General features: G+C 42.3%; 1 protein-coding gene across 1 annotated transcript in view; it reads right to left on the reverse strand.

Annotated features, from left to right (window-relative positions):
* The window catches only part of LOC137260832 (protocadherin Fat 4-like), a 65,603-nt gene extending 40,809 nt beyond the window's left edge, over positions 1–24,794 (reverse strand). Inside the window, exons 1-18 of the mRNA XM_067798392.1 lie at positions 24,750–24,794; positions 24,408–24,542; positions 21,281–21,395; positions 19,967–20,416; positions 18,577–18,811; positions 17,107–17,297; positions 16,124–16,363; positions 14,738–14,994; positions 13,643–13,808; positions 13,024–13,432; positions 12,311–12,504; positions 11,193–11,429; positions 9,914–10,173; positions 4,945–5,113; positions 3,968–4,388; positions 3,081–3,274; positions 1,355–1,597; positions 499–752 (exon numbers count right to left, since the gene is read on the reverse strand). Coding sequence (XP_067654493.1) covers positions 499–752; positions 1,355–1,597; positions 3,081–3,274; positions 3,968–4,388; positions 4,945–5,113; positions 9,914–10,173; positions 11,193–11,429; positions 12,311–12,504; positions 13,024–13,432; positions 13,643–13,808; positions 14,738–14,994; positions 16,124–16,363; positions 17,107–17,297; positions 18,577–18,811; positions 19,967–20,416; positions 21,281–21,395; positions 24,408–24,542; positions 24,750–24,794 — 4,215 coding nt within the window. The remainder of the gene's footprint in view (positions 1–498; positions 753–1,354; positions 1,598–3,080; positions 3,275–3,967; positions 4,389–4,944; positions 5,114–9,913; positions 10,174–11,192; positions 11,430–12,310; positions 12,505–13,023; positions 13,433–13,642; positions 13,809–14,737; positions 14,995–16,123; positions 16,364–17,106; positions 17,298–18,576; positions 18,812–19,966; positions 20,417–21,280; positions 21,396–24,407; positions 24,543–24,749) is intronic.
* Positions 24,795–25,859: the final 1,065 nt, after the last annotated feature.

Below are 25,859 nucleotides of genomic sequence, written 5' to 3' on the forward strand. Positions count from 1 at the left end.
CATCGACTAGGTGAATTTAGTTTTACGCCACACTCAGCATTACTGCAGCTATATGGCGGCGGTCTGTAAATAATCGAGTCTGGACCAGACAATCCAGTAATCAACAACATGAGCATCGATCATCGATTGGGAACCGATGACATGTGTCAACCAAGTCGGAGAGCCAGACCACCCGCCTCTTACGACAAGCATGGATTACTGAAGATACATTCTAACTCGCACTTTCACGGGTTCCACTGAGTCGGACGTCTTCGAGTGATGTCGCCCTGAACATACGTTTACAGCTTTACTAAGTGGAGCTGATTCTTCTTCAGATTCTTCTCACATTATGAGTGGTCAAGTTATCTGTGCTGGACACTACAATCCATTCTATATGATCTATGATAAGGGGTCTTCTCTGATTGCTATGTTAAGTTTGTCAGAAACCTCCGTGGAGATGATTCTACGACCTTCAAGTCGATCTTAATTCAGTTATACTCTGTATAGAACACCACTTACCGAGACAACAACCAGGGTCACGCCTGTTTTAGGTGCTTCTCCCGAGGGGGAGTCAGCTGCTGACACCGTCAGGATGTACATGTACTGGGTGTCTTTCAGTGCCTCATAGTCAAGGTCAGCACCAAGGGCAGACAACTGCGTGCCACTCAACTGGAACTTGCTTGCTCCCGGGTCGTCGCCGTCAGTGATCTGCATGGTGATGGCGCCGTTTGTACCGGAGTCGGCGTCAGTAGCGACAAGATCCACCAACACCTCTGATATAAATTATTGAATGATGTTAATGTCATGTGATGCAAAAGGGAACCTCAAATTTGGACTCCATAAGATGGAAATAGGAGGACCCGGATACTGAAGCTACCGATCATCCATACTCTGTGAAGTGGAGCGAGTAAGTGCTTGGGTGGGTGGGTCTATGAGTGAGTAAGTGTATGATCAGGTGAGCTGTTTATGAATGGGTGAGTAAGTCTCTGGGTGGGCGCGTGGGTAAATAGCTTAGTTCAGTGTAACGAAACTTTGAACAGTATATCCCAGAGTGTCAGGTTAACGGTGGCAACTCCAATGAGTTTCTCTTCAGACCAACAGGACCTTATTTGCCTACTGGAAGAAAACACAATAAAAATCCAAATAACCAAAGAAGCGGAACATTTTCCCAAGATTGCTTTCCGCTGCTTTGATTTGTTTTTATGTAATCCGAACTACACCGTGTAACATCCGTAGTTGTATGAGTGGAAATAGGGAAAATATGCACCATTTGTGTTCATTTGGCAATTCGCGCTTTCGCCAAGCCGCCTAAATTTGGAATGAAACTCCTTCTTGCTTCCTTAGAAATATTTCATGAATGTATTTCAAACTTAACCTGTGGTAGAGCTCTCGGAGATGTTGACTTTGTACACCGACTCCGCAAACGTCGGGTAAGCGTCGTTAATATCCTGTATTTCCACGCTGAGGGACGCCGTTGCCTGGAGTCCCGCCTGGTCAGTCACTGTCAAGGTCAGTTGGTCGAGGACGCTGTCACCTGCCAGAGCTTCAAGGTCAATTCTCTGTGCCAGTTTTACAGACCCGGATGTAGCGTTGATGGTGAAGTAGGGACTGTCACTTCCTTGAATTGAACATGTGTAATAGAACGTAATATGTCGAACTCAACAGAACATGACTATGTGGTATAGAACGTCAGATATAGAACCCCAGACAACATGCATATTTCGAATAGAAAGTAATATGTAGAAGGTAACAGCATATGCCTGTAAAAGATAAGAGAAAGTGTAGATGATAAAATAATTTATTACTCGCCCGTGGATGATACTGCAGTGTAATATTTTCACTTCAATATTACACTAGCGTAATACCGTTTGACGTATGACGTCAAAATGGTTCAAAGTTGTGACGTCACAATGCTAATGTTGATGTCGCGATTTTACTAGACCTTGTTTGACTTGAAAGCTGAGTGTCCTCACACTATAGGCAATTTCGCCGCAGTTTCTGTCAATTTACGTTGGCGAGTAATAAACAGAATACTAAACTCACTTCCGTAAAATACCATTTTCATTAAACTCGTTAAAGATTTAGTATCAACCTCGCTTTCGCTCGTCTGATACCAAATCATTAACTCGTTTAATAAAAATGGTATTACACGGAAGGTCGTTTAGTATCCTCTATTTATTACTCGCCCGTTGAAGATACTGCACTGTAATATTTTCACTTCAGTATTACACTAGTGTAATATCGTTTGACGTATGACGTCAAAATGGTTCAAAGTTGTGACGTCACAATGCTAATGTTGATGTCGCGATTTTACTAGACCTTGTTTGACTTGAAAGCTGAGTGTCCTCACACTATAGGCAATTTCGCCGCAGTTTCTGTCAATTTATGTTGGCGAGTAATAAACAGAATACTAAACTCGCTTCCGTGAAATACCATTTTCATTAAACGCGTTAAAGATTTAGTATCAAACTCGCTTTCGCTCGTCTGATACCAAATCATTAACTCGTTTAATAAAAATGGTATTACACGGAAGGTCGTTTAGTATCCTCTATATATGGAACGTAATAGGGCACATAACAAGCAATTGATGAGTCGTTACGAAAATAACATGAGTGCCTGTCACAGAAAATATGCAGAGACTAACCGAACGCGCTAAATCTGATGGACCATATCTAATACAACAGCACAATACACTATCATATACTGAACATAACAGAACATTATACCATTATAACACGTGGAACCTAACAGACCATGTGAATCAGAGCCGAACATGTTGATAGAGAAAAACTTACAGAACAGAACATATTTACAGAGCTGAATATTAAGCACGCAAGAGAGTAAGTTGAACAGAACTTGAGCAGAAATGGGACCAAAACTTTGGTTAAAACGAGAAAGTGCTGGAACCGAGGACTGAATGTGTTCTCCTTTCCCAGGAATCCGAGTAAAGCATGCCTTTTTGACGAATTCTTGTCTTCTCCAATTATTTAACCAACACGATTTCTATGTTTATTTCAAATACTAATTCATAAACAAATTTTTATAAAATAATAATTTTACAAATATTCACAATATGATTTAGGTGCAATTATATTTCTTACCCTGCAAGGTGAAGGTCCATGAATCGTCTTTGTCAAGGTCGGTCATGTGAAATAGGCCATCAACAGCCGTCTCTACTGGAAGCTCTTCCGTCACGAAAACAGGAGTGAAAGTCACCACGATGGGGGGCTCGTCTATGACGTCAGTAACCCTGACAACCAGTGTCTGGTTCGCCGTATGTACACCATCAGAAATACTGCGACAACAGGAGAAAGAGGTAAGCGAACACTTCCGAACTGCACTCAGTCGATATATTTCAAACCATGGCTAAATGACGAACAGAAACTTTTCATCAAAACATTGACACAATCTGTTTCCATAGCAGTATGAAGTCTCGGTTATTCAAGCACAGACCGACCGATAGAATGCTTCCAACCTGACAATTGACATTAAGATTGGAAAATTACAATGGATTGATGACATGGGCTTTGCGATGCAGGATGACATGTATGTGAAATTATGGGAACATCTGAACTAGGCATTCTGAAATTCTGCATGACTTGGGAAGTTATTACTTTTAACTTAAAGACACAATGTCACACATTCTGTAGTAACTTTCCTGAGGGCTAACAATATTGAGAGAAATGCATTATGACCTTTTATCAGAGAGGTGCAGTGTGACATTGAGCTTTTAAGCATCATACCAGTTAGAACCATCAAACATGTTACATCTACAGATACGTTTGCGAATGAACTTGCTTAAGCAGTTCTTAAATGCGCCTCGTAGGCATCGGTGCATATGATATATACATGTATAAAATATAAAACGTATATAAGTTGGTAGTTCCGTCACTAACAATATGTCCTTGCATGGACAAAATGCATTATGTTTCAAAAAGTGGCACATTTCTGAATAAATGGAAGGACATACGAGGGTCATTAATAATACCTGATGACTAGCGAGTGACTCGATGATGTTTCATAATCCAACTTTTGCGCCAGTGTGACATCCGTACCAGCTACTGAGAACAGGGACGTTTCTCCGTCAACCAGACTGGCAGTGACAGTGTCACCGTCGCCGTCTCGCACACTGAACGTCAGGATGACGTCGTTGACGCTCGTGTCTTCTGGGACGTTGACAAAATAAGTAAAATCTATAAACTCTGGAGTTAAGTCGTTTTCATTCTGTAGAGTAACGCGCAGTGATTGGGTTGCGGATTTAGGCGTGAGACCTTTGTCTGTTGCCGTCACCGTGATATCGTAGTGCGCCACGCCACCACTCATCACATCCACGTCTAAACCTTCCGCTACTCTGAGAACTCCAGTGGCCTCTTCAATGAAGAACTTTGTAGAAGCATCAGCACCAGACGCTGAGAAATATTGAAAGTAGGGTAAACAAAACTAACATGGTGATGCGAAATTAACGGCAGACTTAATGTTGATTATTCGGTTGTCACGCATCCGAGTTTGAATCCCATCATGGTACAAACCGCGAGCCCAATTTTGGTGTCCCCCGCCGTGATATTTCTGGAATATTGCTAAAAGCGGCGTACAGCTAAACTCACTCACTCAACATTAATGCATGATTAAAAATGGACGTTGATGCACGTCATTTTAAGGTCATTCCATAAAGGTGGGAGACATAAAGGAACTCACAAATCACAAATCATGGGGAACGACGGATTAGTGACAGACTGGACATGATGGGAGATAATCGTTAATCCTGAGATAGATTTAGATTTAGAATAGTAATGTGTGACCATATTCCTCTTGATAATACAGTAATTCATCTGACACCATTTTGAACCACAACAATTTCATAAAAATATGTCTTTTCATAAATAATTTACATGATTAAAAATTATGAATCTCAACACCTTCATATAATCATTGAAACGTGTCTACATTGTGAACAACTCAACTTACGATCAGTCACCGTTGTGATCTCGTACACGACGCGCCCGTCTTCTCCATTGTCGTCGTCGGTAGCTGAAAACGTTTCCACCACTGACGACATCTGTGAGGTTTCGGATATTGCCACGTCGGTTGCGGTGGGTGCGGTGAAAACAGGTGTGAATTCGTTCTCCGGGAGAACCTGAGAACAGGATGGAGATTCCTGTCATTCCGCATACAATCTTGAAACTTCTCTTTCTTAACTTTTCTTTCAGCCAAGTACTTCCAGTCAGTCGTAATCTTTTGGTTCCAGCATTCGCTCGTCACGCCGAATCCCAGGTTCGTTTCCCTAATATAGATTCAACGTGAAGAATTTTGGGGTCTGAAGATCCGGGTTACAATTGGTCTCTAGTAACCCATTATTTTTGTAAGAGGCAACTAACGGGATAGGGTTGTCAGACTTTTCCTAGTCGCCACATGGCAGCGGTTTCCAAGTGCGTAGATTGATGCGGATGTTGCAGATCACTGCATTGTCTGGCCTAGATTCAATCATTTACAGACTGCCGCCATATAGCTGGAATATTGTTGATATTGGCGTAAAATATAACTCACTTACTCACGTACACTAAAAGAAAATACAAACGGAGGTTTCTGTTGCGTTGTGATCAGTCCGGGATGCTCACTGGATTGTCTGGTACGGACTAACGTATTTACAGACCGCCGCCATGTTGCTGGAATATTGTTGTTTATGCGATGTAAAACCATACTCGGCCAGTCTTTGGCTCGACAGCTTGTTTTATGGAATCCAAGTAAATAGCTCATTATCCCATGTCAGATACGCATTGTACTCTAATGGAATTTTATCAAATACTGTATTTTCACAATATGTCTCAACCCCCAGTGAAATTTTCTTCACGACCAATAGATGGCGCCATTTGTCCAGTTCTACGTCTTGCAAATAATATCAGTCATAAATAGTTCACATTCGTCACCACTCGCCCCTTTCCGTAACCTCCAAGAAAACGGCTTGTCCCGGAATAGCACGAGTTGGTCACGAATGTGGCAATCACAGAGAGGCCATGGTACTACATTTAGTACCACTGTTGCCACGAAAATGTGTGAATGTAAAAAAATTATTATTATTTTACTGTTATCCAAGACCAAAAGGTTGAATAAATATTATTTAAACGTACAGAATATTCTTATGGCAATAAATCACTTTCTGATCAGAAAGATAACTCTTTTAAAGACCCTCAGATCTAATCATCAATATACACCTATTGTCGTGTTCAGCTTCCTGTGGAGTATACAACACAATCAACCTTTGAGGCGTTGTAGTGGTAACAGTCATGACAATCAGTACTCACCATCACAATGACGGTAGCCATGGCAACGTGGGGATCCCCCTGCTGAGGGGCGTCTTCAGCCTGTATTGATAGAGTATACATGTTGCCGGGCACTGCGGGGTCTTCATAATCCACGGGTTGACCGGTAGACACAAGGTCCATACCGCTGAGACTGAACCTGGCAGGGATGACATCTCCGCTCTTGATTGTCACGTTGACTGCTGCGTTGTCACCTTCGTCCACGTCCGTGCATGAGATCGTGAAGAATACATGGCCTGATGTAAATATAAGTAACAGGTACATATTCAGAGTAAATACGTATTAGCTGTTGATTCTGAATAACTAAGAATTAAACATGATATGAAAGATAAGGCTTTCAGAGTGGTTAATCTTCGAGGGAGTCTATCAATATCAGGACGAGGAACATTAGAAATGACCTACACAGTGGGAACCCATGTGGGGAATCGAACCCGTGTCTTCGGCGTGACGAGCGAAGCTTTAAACACTAGGCTACCAAGCCGCCCGGCTCATCTTCTAACGACATCACGGAAAAGGTAACGATTTTTGTCTTTGATGTCCACGATGTCGAAGGTGACAGTCTCTGACGCTACGTTACCTCCTGCGTCCGTCACCCTCAAGGTCACGTCAGTGATGGAGGTCTTCTTTGTCCATTCAGTTATTAAATCTTCTAACCCGAGTTCTACAGTACTACTATCACACACCACTTGTTGGTTGCAAACATTGCATTCGTGGACCATCCTAGCAATCCGTCATTGAAGCATTGGATTTTTGCATCAAGGAAACTATTTCACTCACTCAGCCAATGTCCCATGCAAGAAATGAAACACGTCTGCTTACCACTAGGCGTGTTTTCTGTAACGTTAACGAAGAAGACGTCCTCTGCAAACGTAGGGCTGTTGTCGTTGATGTCCACGATGTCGAAAGTCAAAGCATCTGACGCCACGTTACCCCCTGCGTCCGTCACCTTCAAGGTCACGTCAGTAATGGAGGTCAAACCGGCCTCTCTGTCCATTCTCTGCGCCACTGTTATCACGCCGGTTGAAGGGTCAATACTGAAGTAGAAACTTCCGGTTCCTGTGATGAAACGGAAAGAATGGTTAAAAATAGCATTGTCCATGTGACGTCGTTTTGCTTTGAATAGATATACGTAGCATAGCTGGCACAAGTTGATTTGCAGTGTTCATAAGTTTGAATCCTATTCCTGGCCCCTTGGTGACAATGGGAAACGCTTAAGATCTGTGCCAATCGGAATTTTTTTTTATCTCTATCCCTTGGATCAATGAAGATCTGGGTTACGAACTGATCTTCGGCAACCCCTGCTGGTCGTAAGAGGTGACTAACGGGTAAAGGTTCTGTGGCTTGGTTGACACATGTCATCGTACCCCAAATGCGTAGATCGATGATCATGCTGTTAATCACGGGACAGTCTGGTCCATACTCGATTATTTACAGACCGCCGCCATATAGCTAAAATGTTGCTGAGTGCGGCGTAAAATTAAAGTCATTCCCTCACTCTATCCCTAGGTTACAGGCAGTAGTGATATGTCAGATGTATACTCATCGATAAAAAAAGAACTAGTCAAGACTCGGTTTATCAGACATAACCTTTGCAGCAAAGTCTAATTTAAATACCCACCTTCCAGACTATAAGTTATCGTGTCGCCATCATCAATGTCCGTGGCGTCATACACACACCCTAGCGGCGTGTTTATGAGTAGTTCCTCAGGAAGGGAGACTGGGGTGTTGACGTTAAGGACAGGATTCTCGTCGATGATGTTGGTAATGTTGATGTTGACGGCGACCTCCGTTTCGTGCACACCGTCACTTGCTCTGCAAGCAGAAAAAAACAACATTAGTAATGTTTAATCTTGAAGCAGTCGATCAAACAAAGCCTTTATTGAAACCTCGTCTGTCTTGTCTTTCTAATACATAAGCCTATAAATTATTTGCAGTGGAGGTATTTCAAATCTTTACCAGTATATTGTTTGAAACGATAGGGTTATGAAATAGTATCTGTACTCGCGAAGAAAGTAACTGTACCCCATGTGACTTGGTGTAATTGTTCTGCTGTTGAATGTAACATTTGGTCAACCTAGTGATCAACAGTATGAGCATCGTATTGCGCAACTGGGATGCTATGACATGTTAGCCAAGTCAGCGAGACTGATCACCTGATCCCCCCAGTCGCCTCTTAAGACGTGTTCATGAAGGCCAATTCTAACTCAGATCTTCACAGGTCCAACATCATTATTGACGGCAAAGGAATTGAACGTTTTTCTACCATACCTGATTGTGAAACTGTAGCATCGCCTCATCTCATAGTCAAGAGTAGTTGCCGTCTTAACGTCGGAGCCGTCGATTGTGAACGTGCCGTCTCCTCCTATCACTGTAACCGTGACAGTATCACCGTCAACGTCAGTGACCACGAAACCTAACATGCTGGTTCCTGTGGCAACGTTTTCTGCAATTTCTCCATCGTAAGCAGATTTGCTAAATACGGGTGGGTTGTCATTTTCCGCGCCGACGGAAATACGGATCGTTTTATCAACGCTTAGTACCGGCGTTCCACCATCAACGGCCCTGACCGTGACGTCATAATACGTCACGCCCGTGTCGTAGTCGAGATTCGCCGCAAGAGCGAATTCTCCGTTCCCAGAATCTAACGTGAATGTGCCGGATCTGTCCGCTCCCAGATCTACAATCAACATGTAATATTCTCATGGTTTTGGATGTTATCATCGAGATCCATGTTTTTTAGCCAGATGCCAACTTCTATGTCGATACAACGTTTCTGTATAGATTCTGATACCATCGTACTTCAAGTTCGTTGGCCTTCATTGCATCTACTGAAATGTATCACTACTGGTTGTATTATGTTCCCAAATTCATAATTATCATAAACCTCTTGTTAGAACCCGTTATCTTAATTTAGTTCTTTCCGAATGTACCCTATTTTCTAGAAGAATCTATTACGAAACTCACTGTCCAAAATGGAGGCCAGCTCATACGTGACGTTGCCGTCTTTGCCGAGATCGTCATCAGTTGCTGTGTAGGAGGCTATCACAGTCCCAGGCGATGACGTTTCCGACAGAGTGATGTCTGCTGGATCCGCGGCCCACGCCGGGGTGTGCTCATTGACTGGTAACACCTATGGGCAGGGTGATAGAGGGGATAGTTGATGCTAAATACTTTAACTGTTGATATTAAATACTTCTGTTGATGTTAAACACGTGTACATAAATACGTTTATCTGTCTGTTTATACTTACTAAACTTTCCTTTTGGTCTTAATTATGTACACATGTCCGTTGATATTAGATACATTTACCTGAATGCTAATATTAAATACGTTTACCTGTCCTTTGATCCAAATACGTTTACCTATCCGTTGCTCTTGAACACATTTACCTGTCTGTTGATCCAAATACATTAACCCGTTTTTCGACGGGTTACCTAATACGTTTACCTGTATGTTCATATGAATAGGTTCACCTGTTTGTTTATATAAATACGTTTACCTGTTTGTTTATACAAATACGTTTACATGTCAAGGACAATCCTAAACTTGTCAACATTGTGACTAAAGGGATGTTTTAAGGTTTGTGTTATGAATACGCCTTTCAAAAGAGTACGCACTGTCAAAACAACAACAGCAACAGCCGTCTTCGCTGCCTCCGTCGTCGGCTGATCCACGGCTTGCACGGTCAGGGTGTACAGGAAGTTGGCTGAACTCAGAGCCTCGTAGTCGACAGCTGTAGATGTGGTCAGCAGTTCAAGGCCATTTAGTCGGAACTTCTCATTAGGATTTGCATCGTCCCCACTCACAACGGAGACGACAACGTTGCTGTTATCACCGTCATCATCGTCAGTAACACTAAACGTCTTCAGCAATGTGTCTGTTGAACAGAAATATGAGTGTGCGATGGAGTGTGGTTTACCGACGCTTTTAGCAATATTCCAACAATATCATGGCTGAGGACACCAGAATTGTACCCATGTGGGTAATCGAAACCGTCTTTGGCGTGGCGAGCGATCGCTTTGAACCACCGAGCCGAACAGAAATATATCTATAGCATAATCAAGATATTGTTACAGCATGAATTCGCTAGAAAGGCGAAATGATGTAAAACTGGCCAAATTCAGGGTCTGGTTGGGTAAACAAAGATATTCAAAAGTAAACCGGTTATCTGGTTTAAAATCAGTGTATGATGGAGCCTCACAGGACCACAGGATCGGCTAATCGAATATGAGATTATGCCGCATTCAACAATAAACCACCTTTCATCTGAGGAATCGAACACATCAAGATCGAATGGCTTAACCACTAAGCTACCTCACAAATCCTTATGATTTTGAAGTTGTCAGATGTTCATATGAAAGAGGACTACATTTTAGATAAATCGTATTGTCAATGCAAGTATTACAAAGGTTCTGAGACGTGAATATTTGTCTATACTGTTGACCAAATGCGACCCACATCCAAACCTCGTCCTTTGGATTGATTCCTAGGTGAAACCAAGAAAATATTAACGATAGTACTTTTGTTTCCCTGCCTAGCCCGCAGCATTCCGGGAATAAAACAAGGTCGGGTTAGTGCACCTGGCTTTGTAAATGTAAAGCTGCTACCGCCTCGTTCTTTACTTGACGTAATGTCGTTAAGATTGGATCCATTTACAGCAGCGATAAGGATGGTTTGGGTTTTTTCTCCTCAGTATAAAGCGTATCCTCTAAGTGGATCCACTTAGCGGTTAGGATGAAATATCTCCTCAGTATAAAACGTAGAAACAACAGAAACGTTTCAATGAAATCTAAATTTCATGTTTTGATTTTATGTTAGGATTCGGAGAAAGTACAAGAAAATGTACAAATTAAGTCAGGCTGAAGACCTCGCCGCGTTCTAGATCAAACATCTCACCTATGCCCGTGTTTTCTGTCACATTTGCAAAGATGACGTCGCTGGTGAATTGTGGACTGTTGTCGTTGATGTCCACTACGTCAAAGGTGAGTGGTTGGGAAAACGCCGTAAGCACAGCGTCAGTGACCTTCAAGGTAACGTCAGTAATAGAGGTCAAACCAGCGTCTCTGTCGATTCTCTGGGCGATGGTTATCAAGCCGCTGGCACTGTCTATGTTGAAGAAGGTACTCTCTGTGCCTTGAAAGACAAGCAAGAGCAAAACACATTTTTAGTTTTCATTTCATTCTCACCATTTTATACTGCATGTAGAAATGATTGGATCTAATTTTCAATATATATTTTTTTCTAAAAGTCGAAAGAGTCACGTCTATTCAAAACGTCTTCTTTTTCAGCTATCTAGAATGAGACCATTGCTTAAATAGATACTTTTTTCATCATACGTTATTATTTTCACACAATAACACGAATGCATAATGTAATGGAAAATCAGGGTCGGTAATGCGTTAAGGTGAACCGGACCGTGATATTATTTGAATATCGCCAAAACATTCGCAAGCTCAACTCACTCACTCACCCACTCAATCACAGTATAACAATTGTGTTGCGATAACACGCTTTGTCCGTGTTTATCTTTGTGTCTGTCAACTTTTTGTTTGTCTGTTTATTTGTTTAACGCCAGGCTGAACACTGTTCTATTTATACGGGGAGGGTCTGTAAATAACAGAGTCCTGACCACACAATCCAGTGATCAATAGAACGAGCATCGATCAACACAAATGGGATAGGATGACATCTGTCACTAAGCCTGACCTAGAGATCTCTCTAGCTGCTTCTTACGTCAAGCACGGTTTACTGCAGTTGATGTTCACGGGTCTTTTCATCTAGAAATGATAGCCCCAAAATGTAAGTTTTTGCCTTATCAAGCCCCTCCCTTAACAACAGCAGAACATACCTTCAGACGCGGTTGGGTAGCCTAGAGGTGAAAACGTTCGATCGCCACGCCGAAGACCCGGGTTCGACTTTGGGTACAATGTGTGGATCCCATTTCTGGTGACCCCCTTATATATTTCTGAATATTGCTAACAGTGTTGTAAAACTAAATTCACTCACTCACATACCTTCAAGACTGTAGGTAAAGAGTTCGTCCTTGTCTTTATCTGTGGCGTCGAATACACCCCCTATCGGTGAGTCAACTGGCAGTTCTTCCACGAGGGAGAGTGGATTGTGTACGGTTATAACAGTGGGTTCGTCGAGGATGTCGGTGACGTTGATGTTGACGGCGACATCGGTCTCATGAACGCCGTCATTCGCTCTGGAATAATAAAACATTCGTGAGTTTTACCTTACGTCTGATATATACCCCGTCAAAACGGCATGTGTCAATGGCGGATTCACATGAGACATAAAAATGTTATTAGCCCAGATAAGAATGATTTTAACTGCATATATAAGTTGACAGTCTGTGGCGTCCAGGACATACATGAAGAGTCATGTTTCATATTGGCCAGTCTGGAAGCCGTATTTAATCATGTTTCGTACTGTACTTTACAGAGGCTGCTTTCACTAATGTTTCCTATGCTACTTTACAGAATCTAGCTCATGTTTCCTATTGTACTTTACAGAGGCTGGTTTCACTCATGTTTCCTCTTTTACCTTACTTTATTTGACTTAATATATGTTCATGACATAACGAATTCGTAATTTCAAGTTGAGACAAGGCCAACAATCAAATGGGAATCAGTGACAAAATGTACAAAGTTGTTATTTGATTCGAATATTATCGGATTGTTTCCAACGACAAACACATGCTTCAACTTGATTAGATATTTACCTGAGTGTCAGGAAGAAATAACGCTGTGTTTCAAAGTCTAGCGCATTGTTCAAGTGCACCTTGGGTGGAGCATAGTAAAACATGTCGCTGCCTTCCCCAGACAAGCTGAAGGTCAACGCGTCACCATCAGCGTCAGTAGCTTCAGCGACGACGTCCCCTGACGCATCGGCCTCCATGAGTTCAGCGTAGTATATCTGCTGTGTAAATGCAGGGGCGTTGTCGTTTTCGGCCGTCAGTGTGATAGTGACGGATGCCTGGACATTTTTGCTGCAGCAATCAGACGCTTTGATCACAGCGACGTAAGATGGGTGGCCACCTGTCGACGTGTCTGCGTCAAGAGGGGAGGTAACTCTCAACTCGCCACTTTTCGAGTCCAAGGAAAAGAGTCCACTTCCATCTGACCCCGAAGCTATGAAATTGAAATCAAACTAGTTTCAGACTATGAAAAACTCAACTTTATTGCTTGTGTTCTCAATTGATGAGACATACAATTATCACTCTCCAGATGTGAAAATCTGACCCCGAAGGTATGAAATTGAAATCAAACTAGTTTCAGACTATGAAAAATCAACTTTATTGCTTGTGTTCTCAATTGATGAGACATGCTATTATCACTCACCAGATGTGATGCTGACTATGCCATACGTGACGTCACCATGTTCTGTGAAGTCGTCATCAGTTGCTGTGTACGTGTCGACAAGGAAACCTCCAGGAGCTGTCTCTGACACTGAGGTGTCAGCTGGTTGGGTTGTCCACACGGGACTGTGTTCGTTCTGGGGGTCAACCTGCACACAACGCGCTCGGACATTACATGTTGAAAACCTGTTCTATTTAAGATGGACCCGTAAAGATCCGCGAAAGAATTGATCTTCAGTAACCCATGCTTGTCGTAATTGGCGATGAACAGTTTTACTTCTAATATAAGTTTAGATCTGTGCATTTAGTTCAGGCGGTCTGGTCACGTGACATTCCAATACGATACTGAACATATTTTAGATGAGATTATCTGATCGCATACCATCAACCAAGAGGTACCAAATGTCAGATAGTTTTTCATTTTCTGAACTTTTGTTAGAAATATTATTCCCTCCAAACCCACCCCCACCCCAATGTGTTGTGATGGCTAATATCTCGTCAATCGCGTTACCCATATTAGCGAAATTCTGGATCTGGCTTTGCTAATGATTCCTTAAAACGAAAATGGAAGTTTTTGTAAACTGGACATCCGGAAAATAGGCTACGTACATTATGATCGACCCTCGAGTAGTTCCTCTAACGTAACGTTTCCAGCAGAGATTATGCCAGAGATGACTTATACTGCCGGGCAACCAAGACACAGAGTGTTAACCGTGAATAGTTTCTGCACCAAATTCAGGGGACTCAACCCTGTATAGTATATTTCACAGACGACGCTGTCACTTTTGCCCTAAATCAGTGTCTGCTTTGATTTCAACGGTGTACCCATAATCACCGGCTTCATTCAAGCACTCAGCAAACCCCATCAAGTCCTCACGACGGTGGAGGTAACTGCAACAGTACTTCCGGTCCTGGGCTCATATTCCGTGGCCTTGTTGGTAATCATTCATTCTTTAATTCATTCAACAACCCCTTTAAATCCCAAAGACGTACCTTAGTTACTTCAACAGTACGTCCGGTCATGCGTTCATTATGCAGACATGCTGCTCACTCATTCATTCACGTCATCAAGACGTACCTTAATTACAGCTATGGTAGTTCCGGTCCTGGGCTCGTATTCCGTGGCCTTGTCGGTAGCCACAAAGGTGAGAGTGGACATGAAGTCCGTGGCCTCCAGGCTTTCATAATCCAGTTTGTTGGCGTCCACTGATAACTGGAGCGTGGTTGGGTCAAAGGTGAAAGCTGGGTCACTCGGGTCATCACCGTCCATCGTGACGTCAAAGTCCGCGTTTACACCGCTGTCGGCGTCAGTGATGGTCATTTGGAGGAGAGAAACTTAAAAAGAAATGTGACAATACGGAAACGTGTCTAATAATTATAATAAGGGTCAACTGTCAGGTCGATGCTTAACTTATCCTTGTTTGCCAGTAGTAAAAACCCATAAACTGTTTACGTCTGCTTACGTTGAATTAAGCAGAATCTTCTCTATGGCGGTGGCACCGGTAACTCGAAGCGGTGGAGCGATATCGGGGAACCAGTAATAAAAATATGATGCGCTCACTGAAACTTGAAGTAGATATTAGCGACCCTAAGAAGCTCATGGCTTATTATTATGGTTAGCAGAACATCTCCATTTGTCTCCGCTCGCCCCTCTCCGTAAACGGTGTTCGGCTTTACCCGGAATAACGCGTGGATCACGAATGAGAACCATTCGTCACTACGTCTCTTTCCGTGAACTACAAGAAGACTCGTACCCCTCTCGTACGCCATTATTGCCAAGAATCATGGCAAACCAGTCACATCGCGCGTAGTATAAGACATTTCAAAACATGAGAATGGCGTAACCGTTGAACTTTGAAACTTTGCGAAACTATACCAAGCACAATTTAAACATAAACTTTGGGATGAACAACTTTCAACAGTGAGCCATATTTGCAAAGGGAATGACCGTATTGCTGTTTTGCCTACGGGATGTAGTACATTCTAAGAGCCATGTTTGGAAATTCAGAGTTATCTTTCCTTGACAGAATTGGGTCTCTGTATTAGGGTGGGGCTTTAAGGCCTCTTTGTAACGAGTCTGTCAGAGAACTGTCAGTGTGGGCTCTATTCCAACAGCATTACCACAGGGCTTGTTAAAGGTTCCTCGCCCGTTAACCTCACATGCGATACCGAATTCGGGATTTTGCTAATTTATGGATAATTTTTTTTCAAATATTACCAATATCAGGCTTAAAGTAATTCACTCTTCAGATGGCTGAAATATCAATGGCTAAGCTTCCAGCAGTGTGTTAATAACTCATTGTTGTCTCTAGTGTTGATATCCGTAGCACGAGGCCCTTCGTTGTAAGGAGCTAGCAGCTTCACTGGCACACGCATGCGTGCACACACCTACAGAATTGAGCTTCAGAAATCCCGGAAACGGAAGGGAAAGGTTCTGAAAGCATCTGAATAGTGACGTGCCTACCTGTGCCCGCCCCCTCTGTGACCGCGGCATTGTAAACAGGTTGTGAGAAAAGCGGTTTCATGTCATTCACATCTTTCACAGAAAAGGTCAAGGTTGTTGAGTTAGTATTCGATCCAAGGTCAGTGACGGTCAAGGTCAGCTGATCAAGTTGTGTAATGCTATTTGGCGGGTCAAAGTCTATTCTGGCTGCAACCTTTAGTCGTCCATCTGAAGTCACCTGGAAATAACCGGCATGTGCACCTGAAAAGAGACGATGATTTCATGAACTCCTCTCTTGAACTGTTCAGGATGTCGGGTGTGACGTTTGATTGTTTAATACTGACCAGACAGGAAATACTTCTTTGACACTGACCAAACAGGGAATACTCGATAAATACTGGTTAAACAGGGAATACCTGACCAATACTGACCGGACATTGAATACTTGATTAATACCGACCAGACATGGAATACTTGAATAATACCGACCAGACATGGAATACTTGATTAATCCCGACCAGACATGAGATACTTGATTAATACCGACCAGACATGGAATACTTGATTAATCCCGACCAGACATGGGATACTTGATTAATACCGACCAGACATGGAATACTTGATTAATCCCGACCAGACATGGGATACTTGATTAGTACCGACCAGACATGGAATACTTGATTAATACCGACCAGACATGGGATACTTGATTAATACCGACCAGACATGGAATACTTGATTAATACCGACCAGACATTGAATACTTGTTTAATACCGACCAGACATGGAATTCTTGATTAATACTGACCAAACAGTGATTATATGATTAATACTGACCAAACAAGAAATACAAGATGAATAAAGGCCAAACAGGGAATACGTTTTTAATGCGGGCCAAACAGGGAATATATGATTAAAACTGACCAAACAGGGTGACGATCTATGCTGACCAAACACTTTCCTATACTGATTAAACAAGCAATACTATCGCTATACTGACTAACCCGTCAGAGTGTAGGTCAACTGGTCACCCTCGTCTCTGTCGCTAACTGTGAGGCCGCTGTCGATGAAGCTGTCGATAGGAAGTTCTTCTGGTAGTGACACGGACATGGCATCCACGTTTGGGGCCTCGTCGAAGGCGTTTACCAGGTTGATTGTAAGAGTAGTATTTACCATATTGGCACCATCGTGAATCCTATTAAAACACCAATAATTTAGTTCATATGTTTTCTGAAAGTGTGTTTAAGGTTGTTCAACGGTCCTAAAGAACTACTCGTATCATCAGAAGCTTGTTTGTGTTAATATGTGTTTATTTGTGTTTATTGTTTAACGCCGCACTCAATACTCCAGCTTTATGACGGCTTTCTGTAAATAATCTTGTCTGGACCAGACAATCCAGTGACCGAAAGCATGCATATGTATCTAAAAAGATAGGAAACGATGGCAGGCATCAAATAACTCAGCAAGCCTCATACGTTTGCAAGTTGTTACACCTAAGCATGCGTTTGTGAAATATTTTATAAACTTCTCGAAAATAGACTAAATTACGATGCTTTTACACACAAAAGTTTTAAATACAGTTCAACAATCTCATCACACTTTTCAAACATGCTGCACCTTCACATCAAACACTTTAAAACAAACATCCACCTTCACATCAAACACTTTAAAACAAACATCCACCTTCACATCAAACACTTTAAAACAAACATCCACCTTCACATCAAACACTTTAAAACAAACATCCACCTTCACATCAAACACTTTGCGAATGCATAGTATTACACTTTTCCAGCACCTTTAAACATATACTGATTCAAACATCAAACTTTCACGTCAAACACCTCAAGAACATCTACATCTATACGTGACTTAAACATCCTTTATTTCCTATGTCTTTTCGAAACCCTTAAAACAGATAAATAAAAACAATTCCAGATGCAAAACCAAAATATACTTACCCACGCATCAAACGCAACACTTCAAACATGTGTAACCCGTGAAGATCTGGGTAAGAATTGATCTTCATCATACTTGTCGCATATGACGACTAACGGGATCGAGTGGTCAGACTCACTGACTTGGCTGATACACGTCATCGGTTTCAAGTAGCGTAGATGGATGCTCATGCTGTTGATCACTTGATGGTGCCACACTCAATTATTTACAGAGCGTTGCCATATAGCTGGAATATTGCTCAATGCTGCGTAAAATTTAACTCACTCACCCAAACATATGTAAAAACTCACACCAAGAAAAGGTGGACCTTCTAAAGGAGGGGTGGTGTTATGGTTACAGCTTTCGCCCGTCACTCCGAAAACCCGGAATCGATTCCCCAAATGAAAACAACGTGTGAAGCCGAAGACCCGGGATCGATTCCTCACATGGGTGCAATGAAGGGAATCCATTTCTAGTGTCATCCGCCGTGAGTATTGTTAAAAGCGGCGTAAAACTAAACCCAGTCAATCACTTACGTGATTTTCACGTGGTAGGAACATTCAGTTTCATAGTCAAGAGCAACCAGGTTGGTCAGGTCGTTCCCGGAAAACGTGAAGGTAGTGCTGTCGTCTAGGATGTAGCCTGTGACGGTGTCGCCGTCGGGGTCGGATGTTGCTATGGTGTAGAGAACCGTCCCTACCGTCGACGTCTCTGTCATGGTAATTTCGGTACTTTCGTCTGGTGCGGGGTTCAGGAACACGGGGTCATTTTCTGCAACATTACATTCAAGTTGGATTTATGAGTGTAATTTTATGCCGCATTTAGCAATATTCGAACAATATCATTGTTGGAGATTACAGAATTCGTCGTCACTTATTTTATCGATCTGGGGCTTCGAACCTGGTCCTTCAGCGAGACATGCCGGCGCTATACAGACCATGGACTCGTTTCACGAAACGATTGTAGCACCAAGGTGATCCTAACTCCCATCCTTAAACATAGACATACCACGATTGCTTTGTGAAAAGGGCCCAAATGGTTTCGTTCTACCACAGGCAAACTGTAGCTCGAATGGGGTTGCGTAGCATAGAGAAATTGATCAGTCTTCTTACACGCAAGTGAAGCGAGCAAATGTTGGCAACGTACTTCCCTCGCTGAGGGTTCGAAAACTATTTTTCATGTCAATTCAAAATAGCGCCACCATCAAAGGTATACACCCATTTTTTCACTGGGTTGTGCTCTCACATTTCCAACCCCATGCTGAACAATTACTCAGGTGAAATATTTTTATTCAACATTTTAAGTGCAACTCGTCGCATATCAGACCGTTCTTCGCCTTCGTTCCCCCTTCCAGCTTCCGGTTTAACGAAGTGAAGGAACAGGAGGATTAATCCATATGGAACTTACAGGTACCTCCCCTGCTTCATGTGAAGTCCATTGCTGGTGCTGCCACCGTGATATTGCAGAAATATTGCGAAAAGCGGCGAAAAACTATACCCACTCACTCATTCGTGGGACGGGGGGCCATAGTTTCACAATAGGAACTGTCCCTTCTCGAGCCTGCTTGGGATGAAACGGAACGACGTCTGCGTTAAGGTCAGATTCCGCAATTGACGTTAGAATTGGGTCAAGCGTTGATTCGGATATGGAACATCCCCCAAGCTTTGGTCAGTCGTTGTCAAGCCTTCATCGACGCCATAGTTGAAACATTCGATACTGAATTTGTGAACTGACTTTTGATACAACATTTCTTGTCATGATGCCTAATACAGATTTCGATATTATCAAAAATGGCATAACAGCAAATAATACACAATTACTTTATTCCAGCTGTATATATGTAATTAAGTTCAGTGATCGATCGTGAATATCAATCGTTCCCTTGACTCTAACTCTGCCGCAAAGGCTATTTGCTTACATACGTACCTACAGACAGATAGACCGATCCACCATACACATCGGATATCTCGAAGTTGGCATACACAGCCTCTTCAGTTAAACCATTAGTAATAGCGATGATAGTGTTAGCACCAACAGTGTAATCAGTGCCAAGGGCGACATTCCCAGCCAGGTCCCACGATACCCAGAAAAAACGGTAGTCGGAACAGTCGAGGTAGGTTCCGGGGGAGAAGTTCGCGATGTTGCAGTTGCCGTCGGCGTCGCAGTCTGCACTAGGGATGATCAAGGCGTAGGTGTTGCTGTAGTAGCCGATGTAAATGATGAAATAGGAGTTTCCAGATTTCGTGTACACGTTCAGAGCTACTTCAGTGCACGCCATTGCACCAAAGATCATACTACGGCGTTCGTATGGGGACCAACCGATGTGCCCCAGTTCAAATTTAGTACCTGAGTCGAGGTTTAGCAATTCCCATGTTCCTGTAAGCGACAGAGGTAACATTTCATCAAATGCTGTTTCCATTTTTTCTAGAAAAAAAGACCTTTTACTGTTACGTATGATGGCTGTGGACGAGCGTCATGATCCAAATTTTGTTGAAGGTGAATATTCAGCTAGGTGAATGTTCAAGGTAAATGTTCAGGGAGAATGTCTGGGGTATTTATTCAAGGGTGAATATTCAAGGTGAATGTTCAGGGTGTATGTTCAATATGAATATTTAAGGTAAATGTTCAGGGCGAATATTTCAAGGTAAATGTTCAAGGTAAATGTTCAGGGGGATGTTCAAGTTTAATGTTTGAGGTGAATGTTACGGGTAAATGTTTAAAAGAAAGGTTCAAGGTGAATATTCAAGATAAATACTCCGAGTGAATGTTTAGAGTGAATATTCAAGGTGTATGTTCAGGGTGAATGTTCAAGATGAATGGTCAGGGCAAATGTTCAAGGTCAATGTTCAGGGTGAATGTGATTTCTTAGATGATCTGTTTTTTCTTTTTTTATTTATGATTTTTCAAGGGTAAGAGTATTTTTAACATATCAGGGAACCAAGTTCCATAGCAGCGGGGATTCCTGAGACGAAACACTCTATACTACCTCGTGGGGTAGCTCAGTGTTTAAAGTGATCGCTCGCCACGCCTAAAACACGGGTTCTATTCCAAACATGGGTTAAATGTGTGTGTAAAGCCCATTTCAAGTACCCCCCGCAGTGATGTTGCTGTAATATTGCTGAAAGCGGCGTAAAACCATACCCACTCACTCGAATGAAAAATCAGGACGAGCATTAGGTAGAAAACACAGAGAAAGGTACGGACAACCGTATACACACTACAAGGTCAAAACTGCCTTACCCGTGTCCACATGCTCTGCGAGTAGGGTTACTATGGAAACCAGACACAGCAGTTTCGTCCCCATGTCCTTATATGGAAGTCTGATCACTCGGATAATTATTTCACTGGGCCATGCCTGCAACAATGAACTCTTACATAATAATGAAATTACTCAGACACAAGCAAACATAAGAAAACTTTATTTAAAGTTTTTAGAAAAATACAAATGTTTCATTTTTGATGTTGTTGATCTAGCTGCTGTTGGCAATGTTTCAATGGAGTTCAGTACATATTATGGCTATATATCATAATGGCTGACATAAAGGCTAGATAATGGCTTCCTGTACATACACGTGAAGATCCCTGTTAGAATTTGTCAACGCCAGTCCATACTTGTCCAAAACGGGTCTTTAAAGGAATTGTGTGAATTACTTCCTCGTCCAAAATCATTTCAAGCAGTCAGTCAGTTCACAGCGTCTGATCACCCTCATTATAAATAAGAAGACCATTCGTCACTATTCTCCCCTTTCTGTAACCATCTCAAAAATCGCTATTCGGCTTGTTCCGGAATAACACGTGTTGGTCACCAATGGGAGAAGATATGAAAAGCCCATTATTCTGCCTGAGCAAAGGTCTCATTCAGTAATATCTGACTGAAGTTGGTATGCGTCATACAATTAATCAGATCAGGGCTAGATTTACGAAGCTCTCTTAGCGCTAAGATAGTCGTAAGTGTCATACATTAACATTAACTTGTGACAATCCTAGCGCTAAGAGAGCTTCGAAAATCTAGGCAGAGATTGTCTGTTTCATAAATTTGACTTGGGATATATGTTTGTCCTATATACCTACATACCTATATACCTATATAACATACGTTATGAGACATTATGGTTAATAATGAATTTTCCTGATTTACATCATATTTGAGGCTCGGGGACAATGTTTACACGCGTATTGCATGTATAAAAACTGAAAAGCTATAATGACAAACTATATGATCTTATCATGATTTTCACTTCAACAGACCTTAAGTTAAGGATATTTGGTTTTCTGAACGCTGCTTAAAGATGGCAAATTCCAAGTGCTTGTAATATGGGCGGAAAAGTACTATGGACATAAAGAAGGGTTTCTTCCAATTGACAAATTACTGTTGTTATATGAAGTACATAGGATTGTAGTTAATGTTTTGGGAAGACCCGTGGAATTGTTTCCGTCATTTCATGTGTAAATGTGGAATCGATTTCAACGACCCATTAACAGAAAATCCCATGAGGATGTGGATTAGAATCGACCTTCAGAGGCGATTAACGGAATCCTCTGGTCAGGCTCGCTAAGCTGGTTGACACATGTCATCGTATCCAACTTGTGTAGAACGATGCTCGTGCTGTTGATCACTGGATTGTCTAGTCAGTCATTCAGCGAAACGCCGAGTTCTTCTCCATTTGTCCGATATTAACATGGACGGGTTTGCCAGAGCTACCGGTCCTGGTGGTTGTAAACATATTTTTCAAACCTGATCTTAGGAGAGGTTTCGCGATACGAAGTAGTTGTTAGTTATTTAAGGAACGGTGGGGTAGCCTAGTAGCCAAATCGTTCGCTCGTCACATTGAAGGCCCGGATTCGATTCCCAACATGGGTACAGAGTTTGAAGCCCATTTGTGGTGTGCACCGCCGTGATTTTGCTGGAATGTTGTAATATTATTACCTCCCTTGGCGGGCTTTTCATCCAATCAGGTGTATACGTTGGGAAGTTGAGCGAACCAATCACAGTTCACTTTCGTTTTCTAAATTATCTAACCGATTAAACCTTCGCAGCTGCGACCGTTCTCTTTGTTAACACTGTTCAGTTGTAAAGGTGGCTTCGCTGATTGGTTACTGTGAGAATGCGTAGCCAGCAAAGATTTGAACCGATCTGTAGATGCATTAAGGGTATAGTGGAGGGTTATCGGAACGTATACCCTGGAGATATCGAGGATGTGTTGGGCCTGATCTTCTTGCCAAATGACTGGATACCTATCTAAAAACACAGAATTGCAGTCATCCGTGTTCAATAACGTGTTCCGTTTGAACACTTCCCTGGGCTGAACCTTCATACATACTGGATGTTATTCTGACGTATTTTACCCGTTGACTTTGTTGTCAACTTAACATTATTGTTGTTTTGGTTGTTGTTGTTTTGTTGTCATTGGTCTCGTGTGGTCATTTACGTACCCTCAAAAAAAAATAATAAATTATAAAAACACAAAAACAAAAGAAAAAAACCAAAAAAACCCCACTCAAAATGAAATTCAAAACTGATACGATTTTGTATACATATGTAAACATTTTGTCATGGTTGCACATTGTATCTGGAATATTTTAGAAGATTATGCTTGACCAAACGCAACCCAAAATGATTTTGAACGGTTTTATCAATCAGGATTGTTTTGATGTGCATGGATATATCAGGCACAATGATTGTTTCTCACGTGCAAAACATGAGTACAGCATGTGACTATGAAAAACCCAAATGAATCTCAGAATTTCATCCACGATCTTTGTAAGCATTGTACCCGTAAATGGGACGTCTCAACGCTTCCGATCGAAATCAGGCATTTGGACGATTCCAAGCTGGCGAATCACAGAGTGATGAGGCTAAGATTTTCAACGTTCATCCCAGCACAATAACTCGGTTGTGGCATCGATTTCTTCAAACAAATTCGACAAATGACCGTCTAAGATCAGGAAGACCTAAAATCACCACACCTACTCAAGATTGGTACATCCGGGTAACCCACTTACGTGACCGCCATCGTACCGCCGGGACACAGCACAAGAACAGTTTGGACCCCGAAGAGTGTGCGATCAGACAATCAGGAACCGTCTCCGAGATGTAGGAATACGTGCCAAACGTCTAAAAGTTGTCCCCTCCTTGACACGACTACATCGACGTCGACGAGTGAGATGGTGTAACAGGGTGCTGCCATGGAATATGGCAAACTGGAGGCGTATGTGGTGTGTCTATAAATCCTGTTATCCCCTCAGGCGACGCGATGGTAGAGACCGTGGCTACAGACGACGTCATGAACGTTTTCCACCAAACTGCATCAGACAGGTGAACAGATTCGATGAGGAGCGTGATATCGTGTGGGGAGGGATCTCATACATAAGCAGATCGGAACTTGTGCTTGTCCAAGGCAATCTGACGGTCAGTCGATACATCGACCAGATTCTCCGTCCGCACGTCCTTCACCTTGTTGGCCGTCAACGCCAGGCCCCACACAGCACGTGCCACCGTGGACTACCCGGCAGAATACAACATCAATACCCTCCCCTGGCCATCCAGATCCCGGATCCAAACCCATTCGAACACCTTTGGGATGAGATCGAAGACGGGTACGTCGACGTCGTAATCCACCACAGAATCTTCAACAGTTGTTCTACATGCTACAAGAGGAATGGAGAAGGATTCCACAACAAAACATCCAACGACTGATTCGATCTGTACCCAGGAGGTGTTGGGCAGTGGTACGAGCTGGAGGTGGTGATACATGGTACTAACTTCAACAACACCTGGTGGACAGTAGTATTGCTCCACGAAATTTCATTTATGTATCTTTGTTTTCCGCTGACCTACACGTCCTTGAATAACACCAAATTTGCATTGATATTTGGGGTTTGCGTTTCTTTCTTGAAGATTAAATTTCACAACTTTCTTAACCTTTCTGTCTCAGTTTAAAAAACACATCCTCAAACTTAATACATGGCATCATGACCCGTATTCGTGAAGCTTCGGTGTTCGTAACTCAGTTCCAAGGGCACTTCGGTATCTCTCGTCCCTTTCCGTAAGATTTCGACGCCTTTCATTGCTCATGTCGAAGAAATGTTCACGAATGATTTGAGGTGGTGATCAGATTCAAAGAAAGCAAACAGTTCGGACCCTGTTTATTAGTAGACAATATGCTAATGTGTAGCTTCAAAAAATATTGTAGCGATTGACTGAATTTATTTTTACGCCGCACTCAGCAACATTCCAGCTATATGGCGGTGGTCCGTAAACAATCCTGTCTGGACCAGGCAATCCAGTAAACAACAGCATGAAAATCAATCTACGCAATTTGGGTACGATGACTTGCGTCAAGGGTTAAATCGCTTTTAGTGTGATGGCGATTAGGTACCTCACTCTGAGAATCTGGGTTCAAATCCCGGAAGGGACTCAACCCCTGTACTGAATCTGTACTTTACTGACAAGGTGTGATCCCAAATATACTCATGGAAACGAACATGCGAAAGCACAAGTGTTCCTTAATTCTTTCCCAGGTTTCTTCACAAGGTATGTATCGCACTGTGGGTGAAATTCTGGGAATAAGTAAAGGAACACTTGTATTTTCATGCATTTCCGTATTCGTTTTCATGAGTATATAATGCATGTAACGTTTTTTTTCGCTAAATTAAAATTAACGCCATACAAGATATTTCTCTGTGCGTATGCTATGTTGTTTAACGCCGTACGGCATTGTGGTTAGCCGAATGGTTAAAGTTAGAATATCGTCTTTGAATCCCGCGTTGGTACAATATGGAGAGTCATGGTAATGGCAGTGTTGGAATATTGACGCAC

Source organism: Haliotis asinina, chromosome 14 (assembly GCF_037392515.1).
Source record: "Haliotis asinina isolate JCU_RB_2024 chromosome 14, JCU_Hal_asi_v2, whole genome shotgun sequence".
Classification (NCBI taxonomy): domain Eukaryota; kingdom Metazoa; phylum Mollusca; class Gastropoda; order Lepetellida; family Haliotidae; genus Haliotis; species Haliotis asinina.